The following is a 20228-nucleotide window of genomic DNA, read 5'->3' as shown; positions in this document are numbered from 1 at the left end:
GGTTTGGCCGATGAGCTCTTCCCTCCCCTTATGCCCTCCGCTTAGTGTTTGTGTATAGGAAGGCTACTGACTCTTTTAACATTAACTTTCATCTCCTGTTAATGCCACTGAATTCTTTTATTGTTTGAATTTAGTTTATCTTTGATACCCTGAAGTTTTTCAGATATGTTATCAAAGCATTTGTACATATAGTTTTTACTCTTTTTCACCCACTCAGATACCTCTTCTTGTCTAGCTGCACTGGTTGATAACTCTAGTATAGTGATGATGAGTAGCAGAGATAGTGGACATCCTTACCTTGTTCCTGATTTTACTGGAAATACCTCTGGTGTTTCTCCATTAAATATGATGCTGGCATTAGGACTAAATACATCTAACTTTATTGACACAGTACCAATTGCATTGTAATTGTAACACTGTACTGATACTGCATTTATTGATATTGAAAGAGAAAGTATCCTTCAATTTCCATTCCCTGGAGTGCTTTTTATGGTAAATGGTTGTTAAATTTTGTCAAAGCATTTCTCAACCTCTATGGAAATAATTATATATTTTTTTCTTTATGGTATGGTATACAAAATTCATGGATATTCTAATATTGAACATATCTTTCCATTTCTGGAAAAAGTCTCACTTGATCATTATTTCTTTAATGAAGTGTCAGATTTTGTTTACTAGTATTTTGTTTAGACTTCATGCATGAATACTCATGGATAATACTGGTCTATATTTTTATTTGTAATGACTTCATTTGGTTTAGATGTCAGTGTTATATTTGCTTAATAAAAGGAATTAGGAAGTTTCTTTCTTCAATACTCTGGAATAATTTTTAGAGCATTGGAACTATCTGGTCTCTGAAGGTTTGATAGAGTTCTCCTGTGTAACTGTCTGGGCTTAGCAGCTTTTTTTATGGTAGTTCCTTAATAATTTTCTCCATTTTTTCTACAGAAACCGGTCTATCTAAGCTATATCTCATATCCATCCATTTCTCATTATTTCCACTGATCGCCCATTATCTCGCAACCTCAACTATTCTAATAACCTCCTAATTCCCTGATTCTGTTCCATGCCCAGCCCCACAACCAGATCTATGGTATTCTCCATCCTGCCCTTTGTTACTTTCCTTCTGAGCATTCATTATCATCTGCAAATATTAGATTTGCATGTCTCTTTTAGTTTCTTGTCTGTCCTCCACACATGAACATGAGCGCCATGAAGGCCAGCACCAGGTGGACCCCCAGCGCACACTGCCTCAAACAATGTCACCACTTAATATGTATAAACTGGGCAGATGAAGAGCTCAATTTTAGTTATTTTTTAAGGTTATTTATTTATTATTTATTTATTTGACAGACAGAGATCACAAGTAGGCAGAGAGGTAGGCAGAGAGAGAGGGGAGGAAGCAGGCTCCCCGCCAAGCAGAGAGCCCAATGCAGGACTTGATCCCAGGACCCTGGGATCATGACCTGAGCCGAAGGCAGAGGCTTTAACCCACTGAGCCACCCAGGCGCCCCAATTTTAGTTATTTTATGAGACTATGTCAGAGCTGATTTCCCACTGACTAGCTTTCCTAGGATATGGGGAATGCTTACCCTTCTCAAACACCATTGTTGTTGTTCTCTTCTGCTTACCCTGCCTTTCTTTGAGAATTCTTATTATTCATGGGTTGGAATTCCATGCTATATCTTCCATATATGCCATATACAACTTACTTGTCATTCCAGTTAATCTCTTGTATAATCAGTGTATTTTTATATATATAGCTTCTCAAAGAGAGCTATGACTCTCTAAAAGGTTAAGAATCACTACTATGTGGACTCAAAGAAAAGTAAGAAAATGGAATCTGAACCCTAATATTTCTTAAAAGATTTATGATTTGCAATGCACATGTTTATTTTTATAAATTCTAGTTTCATTCTTACTGAAGAAAATAAACCAACACTGTCCAACTAACCTGTTTAGAAAACATTTCAGGGGTGCCTGGGTGGCTCAGTGGGTTAAAACCTCTGCCTTCGGCATTGGTCATGATCCCAGGGTTCTGGGATGGAGCCCTGTATCGGGTTCTCTGCTCAGCAGGGAGCCTGCTTCCCTTCCTCTCTCTCTGCTGACCTCTCTGCCTACCTGTGATCTCTGTCTGTCAAATAAATAAATAAAATCTTTAAAAAAAAAAAAAAAGAAAACATTTCATAAAATTACTATTTTAACTTCTTTTTCTAATATAGAAAATTGTATATACTTTATAATACTAAGAAATTATTAATTTAAAATGTTGTCTTACACTCTTGAGACTGGACAGATGAGTAACACTTTAGCTCCTTTTTCTAATATAAGAAAACAGTGTGTATACTTTAAATACTAAGAAGTTAATATATTTAAAATGTCTTACACTCTTCAGACTGGACAGATGAGTAACTTCCAAGATTTAATAACTGACTGGTAAATGTTGATTGTAGTACTGTCTCACCAATCCAATGATTTTCATGAATGGTAACATCTAGAAAGGAGAAAAAAAAAGTTCCTCTGATCATGCCATATGTTCCTTCACACTGTAATTAACTTAGCAATCATAGCAAAATATTATGCATGTCTCTCACATGCCAGGCAACTAAAGTTCAGCTGAAGTTCAGGTGGGTCAAATGATCTGCCTAAAGACACAAAATAATAAAATAGCACTAACAAAATTGCTTCTGTATATTGAACAGTATCAGTATGGAAGCTCACTGCTCCACAATGAATGGTTTAATGGTTTTTGTTTACATAAAAGAAATGCTCTAACGTCTATTTTGAGAAATTAAAAGGAAAACATTTGAGCCAGGAAGCAAAGTAATGGTTCCAAAGCAGTAGTGCCTAGAAGAGCAAATAATATTTAGTATGCATTTACCCCTTCTGCTATAAATACCTATGAATATAGACATTCTCAAAGGAATTTAATTATTTTTTAATTAAAGTTATCTTTAATTAAAAGCAATCTTCATCTCCAGATGTTAAAAGTGAAGGATCTGGGGGGAGGAGTCAAGATGGCGGAGAAGTAGCAGGCTGAGACTACTTCAGGTAGCGGGAGATCAGCTAAATAGCTTATCTAAAGATTGCAAACACCTACAAATCCAACGGGAGATTGAAGAGAAGAAGAACAGCAATTCCAGAAACAGAAAATCAACCACTTTCTGCAAGGTAGGACTGGCGGAAAAGTGAATCCAAAGCGACGGGAAGATAGACCGCGGGGGGAGGGGCCGGTCCCGGCGAGCGGCAGAGCAACGGAGCAAAATCAGGACTTTTAAAAGTCTGTTCCGCTGAGGGACATCGCTCCAGAGGCTTAACTGGGGTGAAGCCCAGGCGGGGTCAGCGCGGCCTCAGCTCCCGCAGGGTCGCAGAAGGATCGGGGGTGTCTGAGTGTCGCAGAGCTTACCGGTATTAGAACGGGGAAGCCGGCTACAGAGACAGAGCCGAGGAGTGACTCTCAGCTCGGGGTTGCCTTGAACCGGTCGCAGGCTCGGTCAGCTCGGAGCGCGGCCCGAGGCCAGGGTGACGGGAGTCATTGGGCGCTGTTCTCTGAGGGCGCACTGAGGAGTGGGGCCCCGGGCTCTTGGCTCCTCCGGGCCAGAGACCGGGAGGCCGCCATCTTCATTCCCGTCCTCCGGACTCTACGGAAAGCGCTCAGGGAACAAAAGCTCCCGAAACCAAACCAGCAAACCCGGGCGGATTACTCAGCGCAGCCCCGGGTAAGGGCGGTGCAACTCCGCCTGGGGCAAAGACACTTGAGAATCACTACAACAGGCCCCTCCCCCAGAAGATCAACGGGAAACCCAGCCAGGACCAAGTTCACCTACCAAGGAGAGCGGCGGAATTCCAGAGGAGAAGAAAGCAAAGCACGGAACTCATGGCTTTCTCCCCATGATTTTTTAGCCTTGCAGTTAATTTAATTTTTTTTTCTTTTTCTCTTCTTCTGCTAAATATTTTAACTTTTACCGTTTTCTTTTTTTAACGTTTTTTAAATAGTTTATCTAATATATATTTTTTTTCCTCTTTTTATATTTTTTCTTTATCGGCTTTCTTTTTTTAATAGTTTATTTTTTTTTCTTTCTTTCTTTCTGAACCCCTTTTTATCCCCTTTCTCCCCCCCTCACAATTCGGGATCTCTTCTGATTTGGCTAATGCATATTTTCCTGGGGTTGTTGCCACCCTTTTAATATTTTACTTGCTCCTTCATAAACTCTTATCTGGACAAAATGACAAGGCGGAAAAATTCACAACAAAAAAAAGAACAAGAGGCAGTACCAAAGGCTAGGGACCTAATCAATACAGACATTGGTAATATGTCAGATATAGAGTTCAGAATGACGATTCTCAAGGTTCTAGCCGGGCTTGAAAAAGGCATGGAAGATATTAAAGCAACCCTCTCGGGAGATATAAAAGCCCTTTCTGGAGAAATAAAAGAACTAAAATCTAACCAAGTTGAAATCAAAAAAGCTATTAATGAGGTGCAATCAAAAATGGAGGCTCTCACTGCTAGGATAAATGAGGCAGAAGAAAGAATTAGCGATATAGAAGACCAAATGACAGAGAATAAAGAAGCTGAGCAAAAGAGGGACAAACAGCTACTGGACCACGAGGGGAGAATTCGAGAGATAAGTGACACCATAAGACGAAACAACATTAGAATAATTGGGATTCCAGAAGAAGAGGAAACAGAGAGGGGAGCAGAAGGTATATTGGAGAGAATTATTGGAGAGAATTTCCCCAATATGGCAAAGGGAACAAGCATCAAAATTCAGGAGGTTCAGAGAACCCCCCTCAAAATCAATAAGAATAGGTCCACACCCCGTCACCTAATAGTAAAATTTACAAGTCTTAGTGACAAAGAAAAGATCCTGAAGGCAGCCCGGGAAAAGAAGTCTGTAACATACAATGGTAAAAATATTAGATTGGCAGCAGACTTATCCACAGAGACCTGGCAGGCCAGAAAGAGCTGGCATGATATATTCAGAGTACTAAATGAGAAAAACATGCAGCCAAGAATACTATATCCAGCTAGGCTATCATTGAAAATAGAAGGAGAGATTAAAAGCTTCCAGGACAAACAAAAACTGAAAGAATTTGCAAATACCAAACCAGCTCTACAGGAAATATTGAAAGGGGTCCTCTAAGCAAAGAGAGACCCTAAAAGAAGTAGATCAGAAAGAAACAGAGACAATATACCATAACAGTCACCTTACAGGCAATACAATGGCACTAAATTCATATCTCTCAATACTTACCCTGAATGTTAATGGGCTAAATGCCCCAATCAAAAGACACAGGGTATCAGAATGGATCAAAAAACAAAACCCATCTATATGTTGCCTACAAGAAACTCATCTTAAACCCGAAGACACCTCCAGGTTGAAAGTGAGGGGGTGGAAAAGAATTTACCATGCTAATGGACATCAGAAGAAAGCAGGAGTGGCAATCCTTAAATCAGATCAATTAGATTTTAAGCCAAAGACTATAATAAGAGATGAGGAAGGACACTATATCATACTCAAAATAACTGTCCAACAAGAAGATCTAACAATTTTAAATATCTATGCCCCTAACGTGGGAGCAGCCAACTATATAAACCAATTAATAACAAAATCAAAGAAACACATCGACAAGAATACAATAATAGTAGGGGATTTTAACACTCCCCTCACTGAAATGGACAGATCATCCAAGCAAAAGATCAACAAGGAAATCAAGGCCTTAAATGACACACTGGACCAGATGGACATCACAGATATATTCAGAACATTTCATCCCAAAGCAACAGAATACACATTCTTCTCTAGTGCACATGGAACATTCTCCAGAATAGATCACATTCTTGGTCCTAAATCAAGTCTCAACCGGTATCAAAAGATTGGGATCATTCCCTGCATATTTTCAGACCACAATGCTCTGAAGCTAGAACTCAATCACAAGAGGAAATTTGGAAAGAACCCAAATACATGGAGACTAAACAGCATCCTTCTAAAGAATGAATGGGTCAACCAGGAAATTAAAGAAGAATTGAAAAAATTTATGGAAACAAATGATAATGAAAACACAACGGTTCAGAATCTGTGGGACACAACAAAGGCAGTCCTGAGAGGAAAATATATAGCGGTACAAGCCTTTCTCAAGAAACAAGAAAGGTCTCAGGTACACAACCTAACCCTACACCTAAAGGAGCTGGAGAAAGAACAAGAAAGAAACCCTAAACCCAGCAGGAGAAGAGAAATCATAAAGATTAGAGCAGAAATCAATGAAATAGAAACCAAAAAAAACAATAGAACAAATCAACGAAACTAGGAGCTGGTTCTTTGAAAGAATTAATAAGATTGATAAACCCCTGGCCAGACTTATCAAAAAGAAAAGAGAAAGGACCCAAATAAATAAAATCATGAATGAAAGAGGAGAGATCACAACGAACACCAAAGAAATACAGACAATTATAAGAACATACTATGAGCAACTCTACGCCAACAAATTTGACAATCTGGAAGAAATGGATGCATTCCTAGAGACATATAAACTACCACAACTGAACCAGGAAGAAATAGAAAGCCTGAACAGACCCATAACCAGTAAGGAGATTGAAACAGTCATCAAAAATCTCCAAACAAACAAAAGCCCAGGGCCAGACGGCTTCCCGGGGGAATTCTACCAATCATTTAAAGAAGAACTAATTCCTATTCTCCTGAAACCGTTCCAAAAAATAGAAACAGAAGGAAAACTTCCAAACTCATTTTATGAGGCCAGCATCACCTTGATCCCAAAACCAGACAAGGATCCCAACAAAAAAGAGAACTACAGACCAATATCCTTGATGAACACAGATGCAAAAATTCTCGCCAAAATACTAGCCAATAGGATTCAACAGTACATTAAAAGGATTATTCACCACGACCAAGTGGGATTTATTCCAGGGCTGCAAGGTTGGTTCAACATCCACAAATCAATCAATGTGATACAACACATTAATAAAAGAAAGAACAAGAACCATATGATACTCTCCATAGATGCTGAAAAAGCATTTGACAAAGTACAGCATCCCTTCCTGATCAAAACTCTTCAAAGTGTAGGGATAGACGGCACATACCTCAATATTATCAAAGCCATCTATGAAAAACCCACGGCAAATATCATTCTCAATGGAGAAAAACTGAAAGCTTTTCCGCTAAGGTCAGGAACACGGCAGGGATGTCCGTTATCACCACTGCTATTCAACATAGTACTAGAAGTCCTAGCCTCAGCAATCAGACAACAAAAGGAAATTAAAGGCATCCAAATCGGCAAAGAAGAAGTCAAACTATCACTCTTTGCAGATGATATGATACTATATGTGGAAAACCCAAAAGACTCCACTCCAAAACTGCTAGAACTTGTACAGGAATTCAGTAAAGTGTCAGGATATAAAATCAATGCACAGAAATCAGTTGCATTTCTCTACACCAACAACAAGACAGAAGAAAGAGAAATTAAGGAGTCCATCCCATTTACAATTGCACCCAAAACTATAAGATACCTAGGAATAAACCTAACCAAAGAGACTAAGAATCTATACTCAGAAAACTATAAAGTACTCATGAAAGAAATTGAGGAAGACACAAAGAAATGGAAAAATGTTCCATGCTCCTGGATTGGAAGAATAAATATTGTGAAAATGTCTATGCTACCTAAAGCAATCTACACATTTAATGCAATTCCTATCAAAGTACCATCCATTTTTTTCAAAGAAATGGAACAAAGAATCCTAAAATTTATATGGAACCAGAAAAGACCTCGAATAGCCAAAGGAATATTGAAAAAGAAAGCCAAAGTTGGTGGCATCACAATTCCGGACTTCAAGCTCTATTACAAAGCTGTCATCATCAAGACAGCATGGTACTGGCACAAAAACAGACACATAGATCAATGGAACAGAATAGAGAGCCCAGAAATGGACCCTCAACTCTATGGTCAACTCATCTTCGACAAAGCAGGAAAGAATGTCCAATGGAACAAAGACAGCCTCTTCAATAAATGGTGTTGGGAAAATTGGACAGCCACATGCAGAAAAATGAAATTGGATCATTTCCTTACACCACACACGAAAATAGACTCAAAATGGATGAAGGATCTCAATGTGAGAAAGGAATCCATCAAAATCCTCGAGGAGAACACAGGCAGCAACCTCTTCGACGTCAGCCGCAGCAACATCTTCCTAGGAACATCACCAAAGGCAAGGGAAGCAAGGGCAAAAATGAACTTTTGGGATTTTATCAAGATCAAAAGCTTTTGCACAGCAAAGGAAACAGTTAACAAAACCAAAAGACAACTGACAGAATGGGAGAAGATATTTGCAAATGACATATCAGATAAAGGGCTAGTGTCCAAAATCTATAAAGAACTTAGCAAACTCAACACCCAAAGAACAAATAATCCAATCAAGAAATGGGCAGAGGACATGAACAGACATTTCTGCAAAGAAGACATCCAGATGGCCAACAGACACATGAAAAAAAGTGAAAAAGTGCTCCATATCACTCGGCATCAGGGAAATACAAATCAAAACCACCATGAGATATCACCTCACACCAGTCAGAATGGCTAAAATGAACAAGTCAGGAAATGACAGATGCTGGGGAGGATGAGGAGAAAGGGGAATCCTCCTACACTGTTGGTGGGAATGCAAGCTGGTGCAACCACTCTGGAAAACAGCATGGAGGTTCCTCAAAATGTTGAAAATAGAACTACCCTATGACCCTGCAATTGCACTGCTGGGTATTTACCCTAAAGATACAAACGTAGTGATCCGAAGGGGCACGTGCACCCGAATGTTTATAGCAGCAATGTCTACAATAGCCAAACTATGGAAAGAACCTTGATGTCCATCTACAGACGAATGGATAAAGAAGATGTGGTATATATACACAATGGAATACTATGCAGCCATCAAAAGAAATGAAATCTTGCCATTTGCGACGACGTGGATGGAACTAGAGGGTATCATGCTTAGCGAAATAAGTCAATCGGAGAAATACAACTATCATATGATCTCCCTGATATGAGGGAGAGGAGATGCAACATGGGGGGTTGAGGGGGTAGGAGAAGAGTAAATGAAACAAGATGGGATTGGGAGGGAGACAAACCATAAGTGACTCTTAATCTCACAAAACAAACTGAGGGTTGATGGGGGGAAGGGGTTGGGAGAGGGGATGGGGTTATGGATATTGGGGAGGGTATGTGCTATGGTGAGTGTTGTGAAGTGTGTAAACCTGGCGATTCGCAGACCTGTACCCCTGGGGATAAAAATATATGTTTATAAAGCTGTAAAAAAAAAAAATAATAATAAAAAATAAAAAAGAAAGGTTGAATACCCAAGTTTTGTAGCAACATGGACGGGACTGGAAGAGATTATGCTGAGTGAAATAAGTCAAGCAGAGAGAGTCAATTATCATATGGTTTCACTTATTTGTGTTGCATAACAAATAGCATGGAGGACAAGGGGAGATGGAGAGGAGAGGGAGTTGAGGGAAATTGGAAGGGGAGGTGAACCATGAGAGACTATGGACTCTGAAAAACGATCTGAGAATTTTGAAGGGGTGGGGGGTGGGAGGTTGGGGGCACCAGGTGGTGGGTATTGTAGAGGGCACGGATTGCATGGAGCACTGGGTGTGGTGCAAAAATAATGAATATTGTTATGCTGAAAAAATAAAAAAAATTAAAAAAAAAGTGAAGGATCTGGGAGGTATGAACACTTTCCAATGGGATGTAGATCATAGGTCATCTATGATCTAAGATGTCTAGAGAAGAATCAGAGTGGAACTAAATATACCAACAGGCAGAAACAAGTCCAAGTAGAGCAAAAACTGTGCGTTAGAGACAGAGACATATCAACCCCAGGCAAGATATGATCAGTGCATAAAACGCTAGAGGTATAAAGATATCCTAATAGCAGCAAGTTTTTGAGATAATAAGAAGGAAAAACAAGGAGGCACACGTTCCCAGTACTTCCAAACTGATACCCAGACCCTCTCTCCATTTTTAAAACCATTTACCCCGTTACCCACAACTGCCAAAAGGACATCCCTGCCTGGATATTCTACCGGCCCCCCAAACTCAGCAATGCTCAAACCTGCTCTTCTTCTCATAGGACGCATCTCACTTGTGGGCACTCTGGAACTCACCAGGTAAATTCAAACATGAAATCAACCTGAGAGTCTACCTCTCCCTCCCCACCCTTGTCTCCAAACCCCCACCTGTTGATTCTGCCTCTTGAGTCTCCCCATGGCCCTGCCAGGACCGTTTTATATCATACATTCCTCTCTCTCCTAGCAGGTCCCCTTCCCACCTCCAATCCATGTCCCCCAGTGCTAATGAGCGATTTCTCAAGAACATTAATGTGATCTGTTGACTGGTTTAGAAAGAACTCAGCAGCCGCCCACTGCCTGGCCAGCAACAGCTAGCACTGCATTCTAGACTTCTCATAATCTGACCATCAGGATGTCTGCTCTTCAGAAAGAAACATGTCAGAAAGTTCAAGGAGAGGCTTTGGGAAATGAGATTGTAAACCTAGGCTGGGTTAGGGACTTGCTAATCAGGAGTGATAGGGTGGAGTGGAATTCATGGCTCAGCCCTTGCCTCCTGGCTCTTCTGATTCGCTCTCACTGATATGCCCTAGAGCCTCTCTTGTTTGTTCTGAAAACCTATGGTTTTCCACAGTTTGGTGTGAGGTCATCTTCGAACTCTGGCCCGCAGTCTCCCTTAGACGGTTCTTACTTACAGCACCTCTTCATGCCTAGTGCTACAACTATAACGGCAAAACGTCCGCTGTGTCACTGAACACAGTGTGAGCTGGGATACATCTGCTGCGGAAACAAGTTCAGTTTGGGGTTATAGGTCAGTAGATATTAGATATCCAACATGGAGGTATAATGATGTATATAATTCAATACTGTTAATTAAAATGGGATTTTATCCACAAATTTCTATGTATGTATAATTTCAGCACTTAATTAGGACAAGGGGGAAGTATGGATTTCTCTTTTTTCCATGAAGTTTCCATCTGTCCACACAAACAAAAGAAACCCATGCAGAAATTGGTGAACTAGAATACTTTTTTTGCTAAGGAAGTAAGGCAAAACAGAAAGAAGAAAACCTGATTTCTTTAAAAGGTGCTCATAGAAATAATCTAAATACCCCACAAGAGGAAAATGGCTAGGGAAACCAATCAAGGCACTTGATAGAAGGTTACCTAACTGTATGGACACCAGGGAAAAACACAGGGATGGCAGGCTTGTGTTTCCATCTGCCAGGAATGTCCTCCTATGAGGCTCACCCAGTGATGGGAATTGCCTTGGAAACATGACCATGGTCCAGGGCCCAGTTGTCTCCTGATAGTCTGGGAATCTGATTTTGTCGGGAACCCAAAAATAGATTTCGGCTCTGCAACAAAAGCTCCTGTTAAACAAGTTAATGAGACAAACAAGAAGCACAACACCATTTTAAAATTTACAATGGGGTATTAATTGCCACAGAAACTGCATTAGCGGCCCACTCTCATGGAGGCAGGTGGGTTTATAGCTGGAGAGGCAAATGGTAAGCAAAGGGTGCTTGGTGAGCACTGAATCAGAATAGGGGAGCTAGATGAATTGACTTACCAACAAATAAGATGGCATTGCAAGTGGGTGGGGACCACGCTAACCTTGTCGGTTACAATCCCACATATCTTTTCATGAGAGGGTGCACCTAACAGTCTTCCCTGTGCACCTGAGGTCTAATAGGCAAGGCTCTCGTTCTCCCAGCAAACCACTTGGTAGGAACCACCAAGGACTGCCTTGATGTTGTCTTTTCCCAAGCTTCTGAGGCTCACCCCACTCTGCTTCTCTACCACATTCTTTCTTTAGACAGATTATTGAACTTAATCAGCTTCCTCCCACTCTGGGATTCATCCTTAAGATGATTGGTATCTCTGCTCTAATACATGTGTATTTTCAATTAATTAAGAACATGTAAAAAAAATGTTAGATGTCTTATGTCAGAAAGCAGCAGGATAAAAACTCAATGTTCTTTATGATTACAACTCTATAGTAAGAGTATAGGTTCTGGAGCTTAGGTGAAATCCTAGCTTTGCCACTTCCTAGATGTGTGAAACTGGATATACAGCTTTACTTTCCTGGGGCTCCATTTCCTCAAAGTGAAAAATGGGTCTAATAATCAGTACCTTCTTCATATAGTTGTTGTAATGAATTGATACACACATAAAGTTTAAAACAGGGTTGTGGGGGCGCCTGGGTGGTTCAGTCATTAGGCGTCTGCCTTCAGCTCAGGTCGTGGTTTCAAGGGCCTGGGATTGAGCCCCGTGTCGGGCTCCTTGCTCAGAGGGAAGCCTGCTTCTCCCTCTCCCACTCCCCCTGCTTGTGTTCCCTTTCTCACTGTCTGTGTCAAATAAATAAATAAAATCTTTTTAAAAAATAAATACATATAAAACAGGGTTGGACACAAAGTAAGTTCCTAATAAATATCAACTATTACATATGTATGTATCCATGTTATAAGGAGCAGACGGAAGATAACTGGAAGGTAACACTCCAAAACCCTACTGGTGGTGGTGTGAGGTTGGTTTAATACCAGCAGTTTTTCCTTCTCATATTCCCAAATGAGAGTATAATTTTAATAATTAAAAACACAATAGAAATTCTCTCTCTGTCCCCTCAATAAGAAGGTGATGTGCACAGCATTATTAGGGCTTACGTAGTAGAAATGCTGTCCTTTCATCATAAGACTGCTCACACAGCTCAAGAAAACACTTAAAAATAAGACGTATGTAGACAAAGCCATAAGGAAACAAAGAAAGAACCTGATGATATGACCTGAATGCTCACATAGTGAATAAAGGGGAGGAGCAACCAGGAAAGGCTTCTTCAAGGTGAGCAGAAAAGAGGGAAAGAACTAAGAAGGTCTAGAGTAAAGACCCAGAAATGGCAGGGATACCATTTGGGATGGTAAGGACACTGGAAAGAGATTGATCATGCTGCCTCCCAAAGTGGGAAAATGGTAATAAGGCCTAAAGTGGGAGCTGGGGGAAGCCTACAGCTTGAAGCTACCACTACCCCACAATGACCTTACCTGTGAGCAAAATTATATCTCCAGGAAACACTGTAAGTGCCCAAAATGCCGCGGCCCTCCACAGAGAGACCTTCTTCTGAATTCCTGACTGGTCCGTTACCACAATTATTCCTAAAGGCACTTTAGAGCCGGAATTTGGTCCAGACTTTATACTTATTTCTTTCACATGACATGGAGATAATACCAGGACTAAACAATTATACTTCTGGCTTTTAGAATCACAATTTTTTATTAATGATGTTTTTTTAATCCCCTTAAGTGTAGACACATTCCTCTGGCCCATTGCTGCAGTGGGATCTCCGGCATCAGAGACCAACTTAATTTTCTTGGATGGTGGGAGGACTTCAGACAGAGCTCTGGAATGGGTCAGCTTGTCTTCTTTCAGCTTCGGAAAGGTCCAACTTCTTTTAACAGGACTTTTGTGGAAGCCGTTTTGCTGGGAACACAGCATTCCTGAGCTGTAGGACTCAATACGTACAGCACTGGGCAGTGGTTTATCTTCGAAATTGAAAAGTGCTTGAGATCCTGTATCTTCCTCCAGACCTTTATCAGATTTCATGGGAGTGCTGCTACTTTTTGTTTCAGGACAAACAGGACTGAAGAGTTCCAGGGAATGAGCTTGGTTTTGTCCACTTTCACATCCTCCTGCAAAGTCCTCATTGGGCCGAGTCAGATCATCTTCAAGCATTCTTACTTCCCTATGGCTTGCCTTTGGTTTGCTCTCCATGTTTACAGGCCCTTTATTTGTAATATTGTGTCCTTTAGACTTCCTTTGAGATAAAAAAGCCACCTGGCTTGAGGTCATTATACTAAGAAATTCAGTATCAGTAGAGACCTTTCCAACAGCTTCCGACCTTGGCTTATCTTCTGTGTCCGAGGAAAAGATCTCCAGACCCTGGCTGTGTGCCTCATGATGCCAGCCTTCTGTGGGCACACACTTGGCTTCCTTCGCTCCGGCCCGTGTACTACTCTGTTCCGCACTACAGACCAGATCTAGTGCGCACTTATGGTCTAACTGAAAGAAGTTCTTCCGGAAGTTCCGACCGCATGTATTTGCCTGATCTTTATGCTCTTCATCTGTAATTTTCTTATTTTCGCTGAGAAGCTTTGGAAACTTTTCTTCTTCAGTTAAATGCTGAACTTTGCCCTTAAATCTGCATATTTGCACATCGGGGCTGGTTCTCTCTCTCATCCCTGAAGGGGGACCCTCCTGGGATTTTACAGGCTGTGTTTCAGAAATACAGTGTAGAGAGTCGTCGTTCACATGAACAGGTTCACTAGTAGAGTTTGTTAAAAAATGAGCATTAGGAAGATGGGGAGGGCCCTTGGCTTCTAGGACTGGATGGTCTTCAAGAGTTCCATGTATGCAGTTTTCATCCCTCAGATGTAAAGAACGTTGGTTGTATAAAAGCTTAATTTTTTTCCAGGGGTTCTCAGTAGACCTTAAAGAAGGTGGTTCCGGTGATACGGTCATGTTCAATGGACCGACTGGAGCACCCCAAAAAATGTGGACTTGAGATCCTCTACTCATAGTTTCTGAAAAAAATTAAAATGAGTATTTTGTTACTAGATACTTTATACATTGATATTAACTTAATAATATGCCAAAACCAAATGTCATATAAACTATGAATCAAAAACACAATTAATAAAGGTTATTTATACTGCTATCCCAACTACAAACTTCATAAATATATAAGAAACCATCAGGAGAAATCAAAACAGCCACTTAAATGAGATACTTTAGGGGCACCTGGGTGGCTCAGTGGGTTAAGCCTCTGCCTTCGGCTCAGGTCATGATCCCAGGGTCCTGGGATCAAGCCCCACATCGGGCTCTCTGCTCAGCGGGGAGCCTGCTTCCTCCTCTCTCTCTGCCTCTGCCTACTCATGATTTCTGTCAAATAAATAAATAAAATCTTTAAAAATAAATAAATTAATTAATTAATTAATTTTTAAAAAGACTCTAAAAAAATAAAGCTAAGTATACTAACATCAAATGATGTTTAATCACATTTAAATAATGAGTTAGTAGAGAAGGAAAAAGAAGGCATTTGTTTCATTGTACTCTAGTCACCTTTACATTTCCTGTTTTATTTACTCCAGAGATTATCTCAGTAGCTCTGAGGCCTCCTTCCTTTAACGGTGAACCTGATTCCCAAGACCAAAATAGAAGGCTCCAACCAAGAGGGAGAGAAAACGAAAACCTGAGAGACTTGAGGCTCTCTCTTCAAGCCGTAGAAGTAAGTGACTGTGTCATCATCGGCGCTTGGGCCCATGTGTTAGCACAGCTAGTGACTCCTGTCCTGTACTCTTCAGTCTTCTCGGCAGCACAAATACAAAGATTAAGAGTAGTCATTCTGTAACACACAGAGAAAAGGAATACGTTGTGATTTAAACTTCTTATCATTAACTGTGGCACCTGGCGTAAGTACATCTAAATAAGCATCCTATTTCCTGAGATGGAAAAGTGAAGACTCACACCCTATTTACTTGATAATACCTGACTTTCAAAGGAACTTTATGTACTAGGTCTGGTCCTAGAGCTTGCCAAGAGCTTTCTCACAGTGCTACAGGGACAAAGAGACAGATAAGGTTCTTAGCCTAAACAGAAAGGAGGGGAAAATAGTGACTGTAAACTAATACTCTGAAAATAATGTACCTAACCCGACAGCCTATAAACAGGAAATGACCATCTGCTGGGGAAGTGAGCCACTGTGGCTGACAGCATTTAAACAAAAGAAACGGCAGCTATAAAAGGCAGAGTTAGGCAGAGCCATGGCATGACTAAGGACTTTTAACCAGAGTACAGGGTCCTTTGTAAAAAGGCAGGAAGTTTTCACATCATGAGAAGTCCGTGTGGCGGTGCGAGAAGTCTGGAAGTACACAGAAAGGGGGAACCCTCATGAAATGACAACTGGGATCGCCAGTCACTCTCATCATCCTTGAGGATTTGCTCATTGTCACCTTCTCCAAATCTAATAATTTCCCTCATTTTAGAATTCTTGTGATTTCAGTATCAATGGGGGAAGATCCTTCCTGTCCCCCGACCTCTGGGGTCCTTGTCCTCCTCGCCTGTAGGGAATGTACTGCCCATCTTACCCCAGTTACCCGTTCTTAAAGTCGCATACCCTCCCATTATCCATAACTGCACATTCTTCCCTGATTTAAGCTTTCAGGGCTCCGATTAGCTTCTCCCCTCTTCCTACTTACTCCCTCTAAATGCACGACTTCGGCAACTCCTTGAACACGCGGGACCTACGACTGACTGTAGGGACCACATCTTTACAGCTTCATTCTTCACTTCCCTCCTTAACCAGCTTCAATCCCTGTACCTGGAGCCCAATGGCTAGAAGTAACTAGGAAAACAAACAAAAACCTTCAACTGAAAACTAGTCTCATTTTAAGTTCATTACCACTAACCTCCAGGGGGTACCTCGCAATCTTTCCTTTTCCACTCACTAAGCTAACTGTTCCCATACCTCTTCACTCTTTGAATCTGCAGCATCGCTTCCCCACTCCTCAAGTGCAGCAGGTGACCATGCTACCATCTCTATTTACAAGATCTCAACAACAGACCTACCAACCCAGCCCTACCCTATGAGAGACTGTGCCCCCCTTCCTGTTACTGTGGATGAACTGTCCATGCTTGTAGGCAAGGCCATCTCTTCCCTACTTAGATGTTAGAGCTTATTCCCTTTTTCTTCCTCAGGTTCCAAAAACTCTCCCCTTCTCTCCTAGATCGTTGATTTTCCTCTCTGTCCTGGGGCATGTCCATCAACAAACGGACGTGCTGCTATTTTTTCTCATGTTGTTATTCCTTGGCTCCTTTGCCTCTCCAACCATTCTGCTCCCCTCTGCAGCAAAATTCCTTGAAAGAATTGTCTATTCTCCCTCTTCTCCCATTCTCTCTTACACCTACTCCCGTCAAGCTTTGGTCCCAACCACCCCAGTGACATAGCACGTTTCAAGGTCCCCAGTAACCTCCACACTGCCATGAGGAGTCAGTTCTCCATTTTCAGCAGCATCTGATGCTGCGGACCTCGCCCTCCTTCTTCAACACTCTATTATTTGGATTTAGGGATTGTACCCCCTCTTAGTCCTCATTCCACGTGGTACTACTTCACCGGGTAATCTTTCTCAGTGTCTTCTGCCAGCTCCTCAAGGCCTTGACTTTGTGCTCAGGGGCGCATCCTTGAGTCTCTCTCTGTGCTCCCTCCCTAGGTGACCCTACTGTCTCCAGGCTCTGAATACGGTCTCCGGGCTGATGACAATCACATTACACCCGCATCACAACCTCTCCTCTGAACTCCTGACTCCTTAACCAACTTTCCACTCACACTTCACTGCCACAGAATGTCTAATAGGCAGCTGTGCAGAAAAGAGTTAACACGGCAGGCCTCTGACTACTGTCCTTAAAAAGGCTGGCCTGCAGGGTGGGCCCAGGCTGGCGTCTAGGAATTTAGACTCCAGGAGGTTTCCCACGGTTCCTTGATAAGAATGGCTCACCCTGCCTAAACTACCCATGTAAAGAATGTTGTGATGAACACTGGCTTTCCTTCTGAGAAACGGGAATTTCAGTATATGCCGTGCAGAGGATGGCTGCGTGACCAGAACTCCTTAGAGAAATTGTTGAACTCAGGTCTGGAGCAAGAAATGTATGAGGTGAACCTGAAACATCTTGTCATCCCAGAAAGTAAGAAAACTACCAGAAGGTGCTAGGATGGTGTCAGAAGAACTCAGGGGTCATCTTAAAGAAGTTCCCATTGGCCAAAGTTGAGTACTCTGAGCATCATTGAGAATGATTACTATAATGGATTGGAACACACCCAATTTGTTTCAATGCATGAGTTCACAAAGATAACTAAAACAAACTTTCTCAGTGACCTTGGGAGGATACTGGTGTCTAAGTAATTGTTTCAAAAGCTGGTGAATTAAGGGGAGCCTGGGTGGCTCAGTCATTAAGGATCTGCCTTTGGCTCAGGTCATGATCCCAGTGGGAGAGGGAGAAGCAGCTTCTCCCTCTCCCACTCCCCCTGCTTGTATTTCTTCTCTCACTGTCTCTCAATCAAATAAATAAAATCTTTTTTAAAAAAAATCTGGTGAATGAAAGAAATTTTATCCTCTCTTTCTTTACTAACAGTATCTCAAGAAGACCAACTATTTGAAGAAATCTTTCTTTACAGAGATATCCTGCTGATAAACAAACAAAAAAGAAATTATGGAATAGCACCATTTTGCAACTTCCAACGAATGAGTAGAGTATATTTTCTAGGCAAAAATCACTGATGACTGCTAATGTCACAAGGTAGATGTTGTACGAGAAAATGGAGGGGCTCTGTAGACTGAGATCAATTATAATGTATGAACCTTATCTAGATCCTGATTTGAAGACACAAATGTAAAAATATTATAAAACAACTGGAGAAACTAAATTTAATAACATGAAGGGATTATTGTTAGTTTTCAGTGGGATAATGCTACCAAGGCTATGTATGAAAGAGGGCTGGAGATGCATGAGTGTCTGCAGATAAGATGGGGTGACATCTCAGATTCCTGTAAACCCTGGGAGGGGAGAGGGATTAAGCGTGTAGATAAAACAAGAAGGGCCATGTGTTAATCAGGGTGATGAAACACATAGAGGTTCACAGCAGTAATCACTCTGCTTTCGTATATGCTTTAAATATCCTGTAATACAAGTCTTCTCTTTGCTGTTCTTAAGAAATACTGTTCATACCCACAGAACTGCAGAAAGATTAAAGCAGTCTAATGATAGCCAAGATTGAGGAACTCTCACACTGCTGGTAGAGCAGTAAATCAGCATTCCATTTTGAAAAACAATTTGGTAAAGCTGAGGATACACATACCACATAACCAAAGAGTTCCACTTCCAAGTTTCTGCTCCGGAGAACCCTGGGGATTTTATATATGTACAAGAATGATCATGGGAGACTTTTTAAGCAAAAGAAGTTTAGAAGCTAAAAGTTCATGAAGAGGAAAATGGCTACATCATGGAATATTCAGAGAAAGATTACCATATGGCAGCAAAAAGTAGCCAAGAGTTACAGGTCAACACGGATATATCTTACAAATACAATTTTTTTTTTTTTTTGAGCCCAGAGCTGGGCTTGAACTCATGACACTGAGATCAAGACCTGAACTGAGATCAACAATCAGATGCTCAACCGACTGAGTCACCCAGGCTCCCCACAAATACAATTTTAAATCAAAGAAACAATCTGAAGAATATATAAATTTGGGCATTGACATATTTAATTTTTTAATATTTTTATAATTTGAGTATCTTTGACACACAGTTACATTAGTTTCTGTGTTACGTAAGTTGTACAACTTAGTTATTCTGATTCAACAAGTTTATACATTAGGCTATGTTCACCACAAGTACAGCTGTCAGTATTAAATTACAATATTGAATTTTTAAATACTTCTGAGAATAAAACACCAAATTCAGGATTGTGGTTACCTTCAGGAGGGAGGAATAGGATGTAATAGGTAAAGGTACACAAAGGGCTTGAATTGTACTGAACATGCTTGGTTTGTTTGTTTTTAATGAGGTGTGGTTAAAGAGGTGTTCCTTATATTGTTCAGATATATTTTTGATACAAAACCCCTAGAAAGAAAAACATTGAGAGGCGACATTAGGATGATTTTTTTAAATTTTTCTATATTTTAAAAGCTTATTGTGATGAATAATGAGTATGTATTATTTTCATAATAATCAAAACCTTTTTGCTTGGTAATTTAGGCTTTTCTTTCACAATCTCCAAACTGAATATGATGGTCCAATAAATCTAACATTGCAGAGTAAGAGCTGAGCACAATGATGACAGTGAGCAATGTGTTAGCAGTTACAACAAAGATACACCGCAATAATGAGTTCTTACTATGGAAGCAAAATCACGGTAAGTTTAGGTGACAAGTTTTGATAGATAAAAGAGGACTAAGCCTCACTAATTACTATAACTGTATATCCCACCCTATCTAATCCTCATAGAAAGAATAACCTGCATAAGGAATAACAGGTCTAGTGGATCAATCAACATTTTACTACTAATATGCCATTATTAAATTGGCCACTAGAGGGCCCCCAAATAGCACAG

At 40.8% G+C, this 20228-nt stretch overlaps 1 protein-coding gene and 1 long non-coding RNA gene across 6 annotated transcripts in view; one reads left to right on the top strand and one right to left on the bottom strand.

Moving 5' to 3' along the window:
- SHLD2 (shieldin complex subunit 2) overlaps window positions 1–20228 on the bottom strand; it is a 94450-nt gene that overhangs the window by 28432 nt on the left and 45790 nt on the right. For 2 of the 5 annotated variants that reach the window (XM_047703600.1, XM_047703601.1), the window contains exons 3-4: window positions 13111–14646; window positions 2387–2494 (exon numbers count right to left, since the gene is read on the bottom strand). In XM_047703600.1, coding sequence (XP_047559556.1) covers window positions 2387–2494; window positions 13111–14641 — 1639 coding nt within the window. In that variant the 5' untranslated portion in view covers window positions 14642–14646. Of the gene's footprint in view, window positions 1–2386; window positions 2495–13110; window positions 14647–15184; window positions 15432–20228 lie in introns of those variants that run through there. The other 3 variants (XM_047703599.1, XM_047703597.1, XM_047703598.1) reach the window with 3 other exon arrangements.
- The window catches only part of LOC125085281 (uncharacterized), a 35074-nt gene that overhangs the window by 7977 nt on the left and 6869 nt on the right, over window positions 1–20228 (top strand). Inside the window, exon 3 of the long non-coding RNA XR_007122841.1 lies at window positions 15214–18091. This is a non-coding gene — a long non-coding RNA (uncharacterized LOC125085281). The remainder of the gene's footprint in view (window positions 1–15213; window positions 18092–20228) is intronic.

The sequence above is a fragment of the Lutra lutra genome, chromosome 14 (assembly GCF_902655055.1).
Source record: "Lutra lutra chromosome 14, mLutLut1.2, whole genome shotgun sequence".
Lineage (NCBI taxonomy): Eukaryota > Metazoa > Chordata > Mammalia > Carnivora > Mustelidae > Lutra > Lutra lutra.
This window is presented reverse-complemented; position numbering and strand designations above follow the sequence as displayed.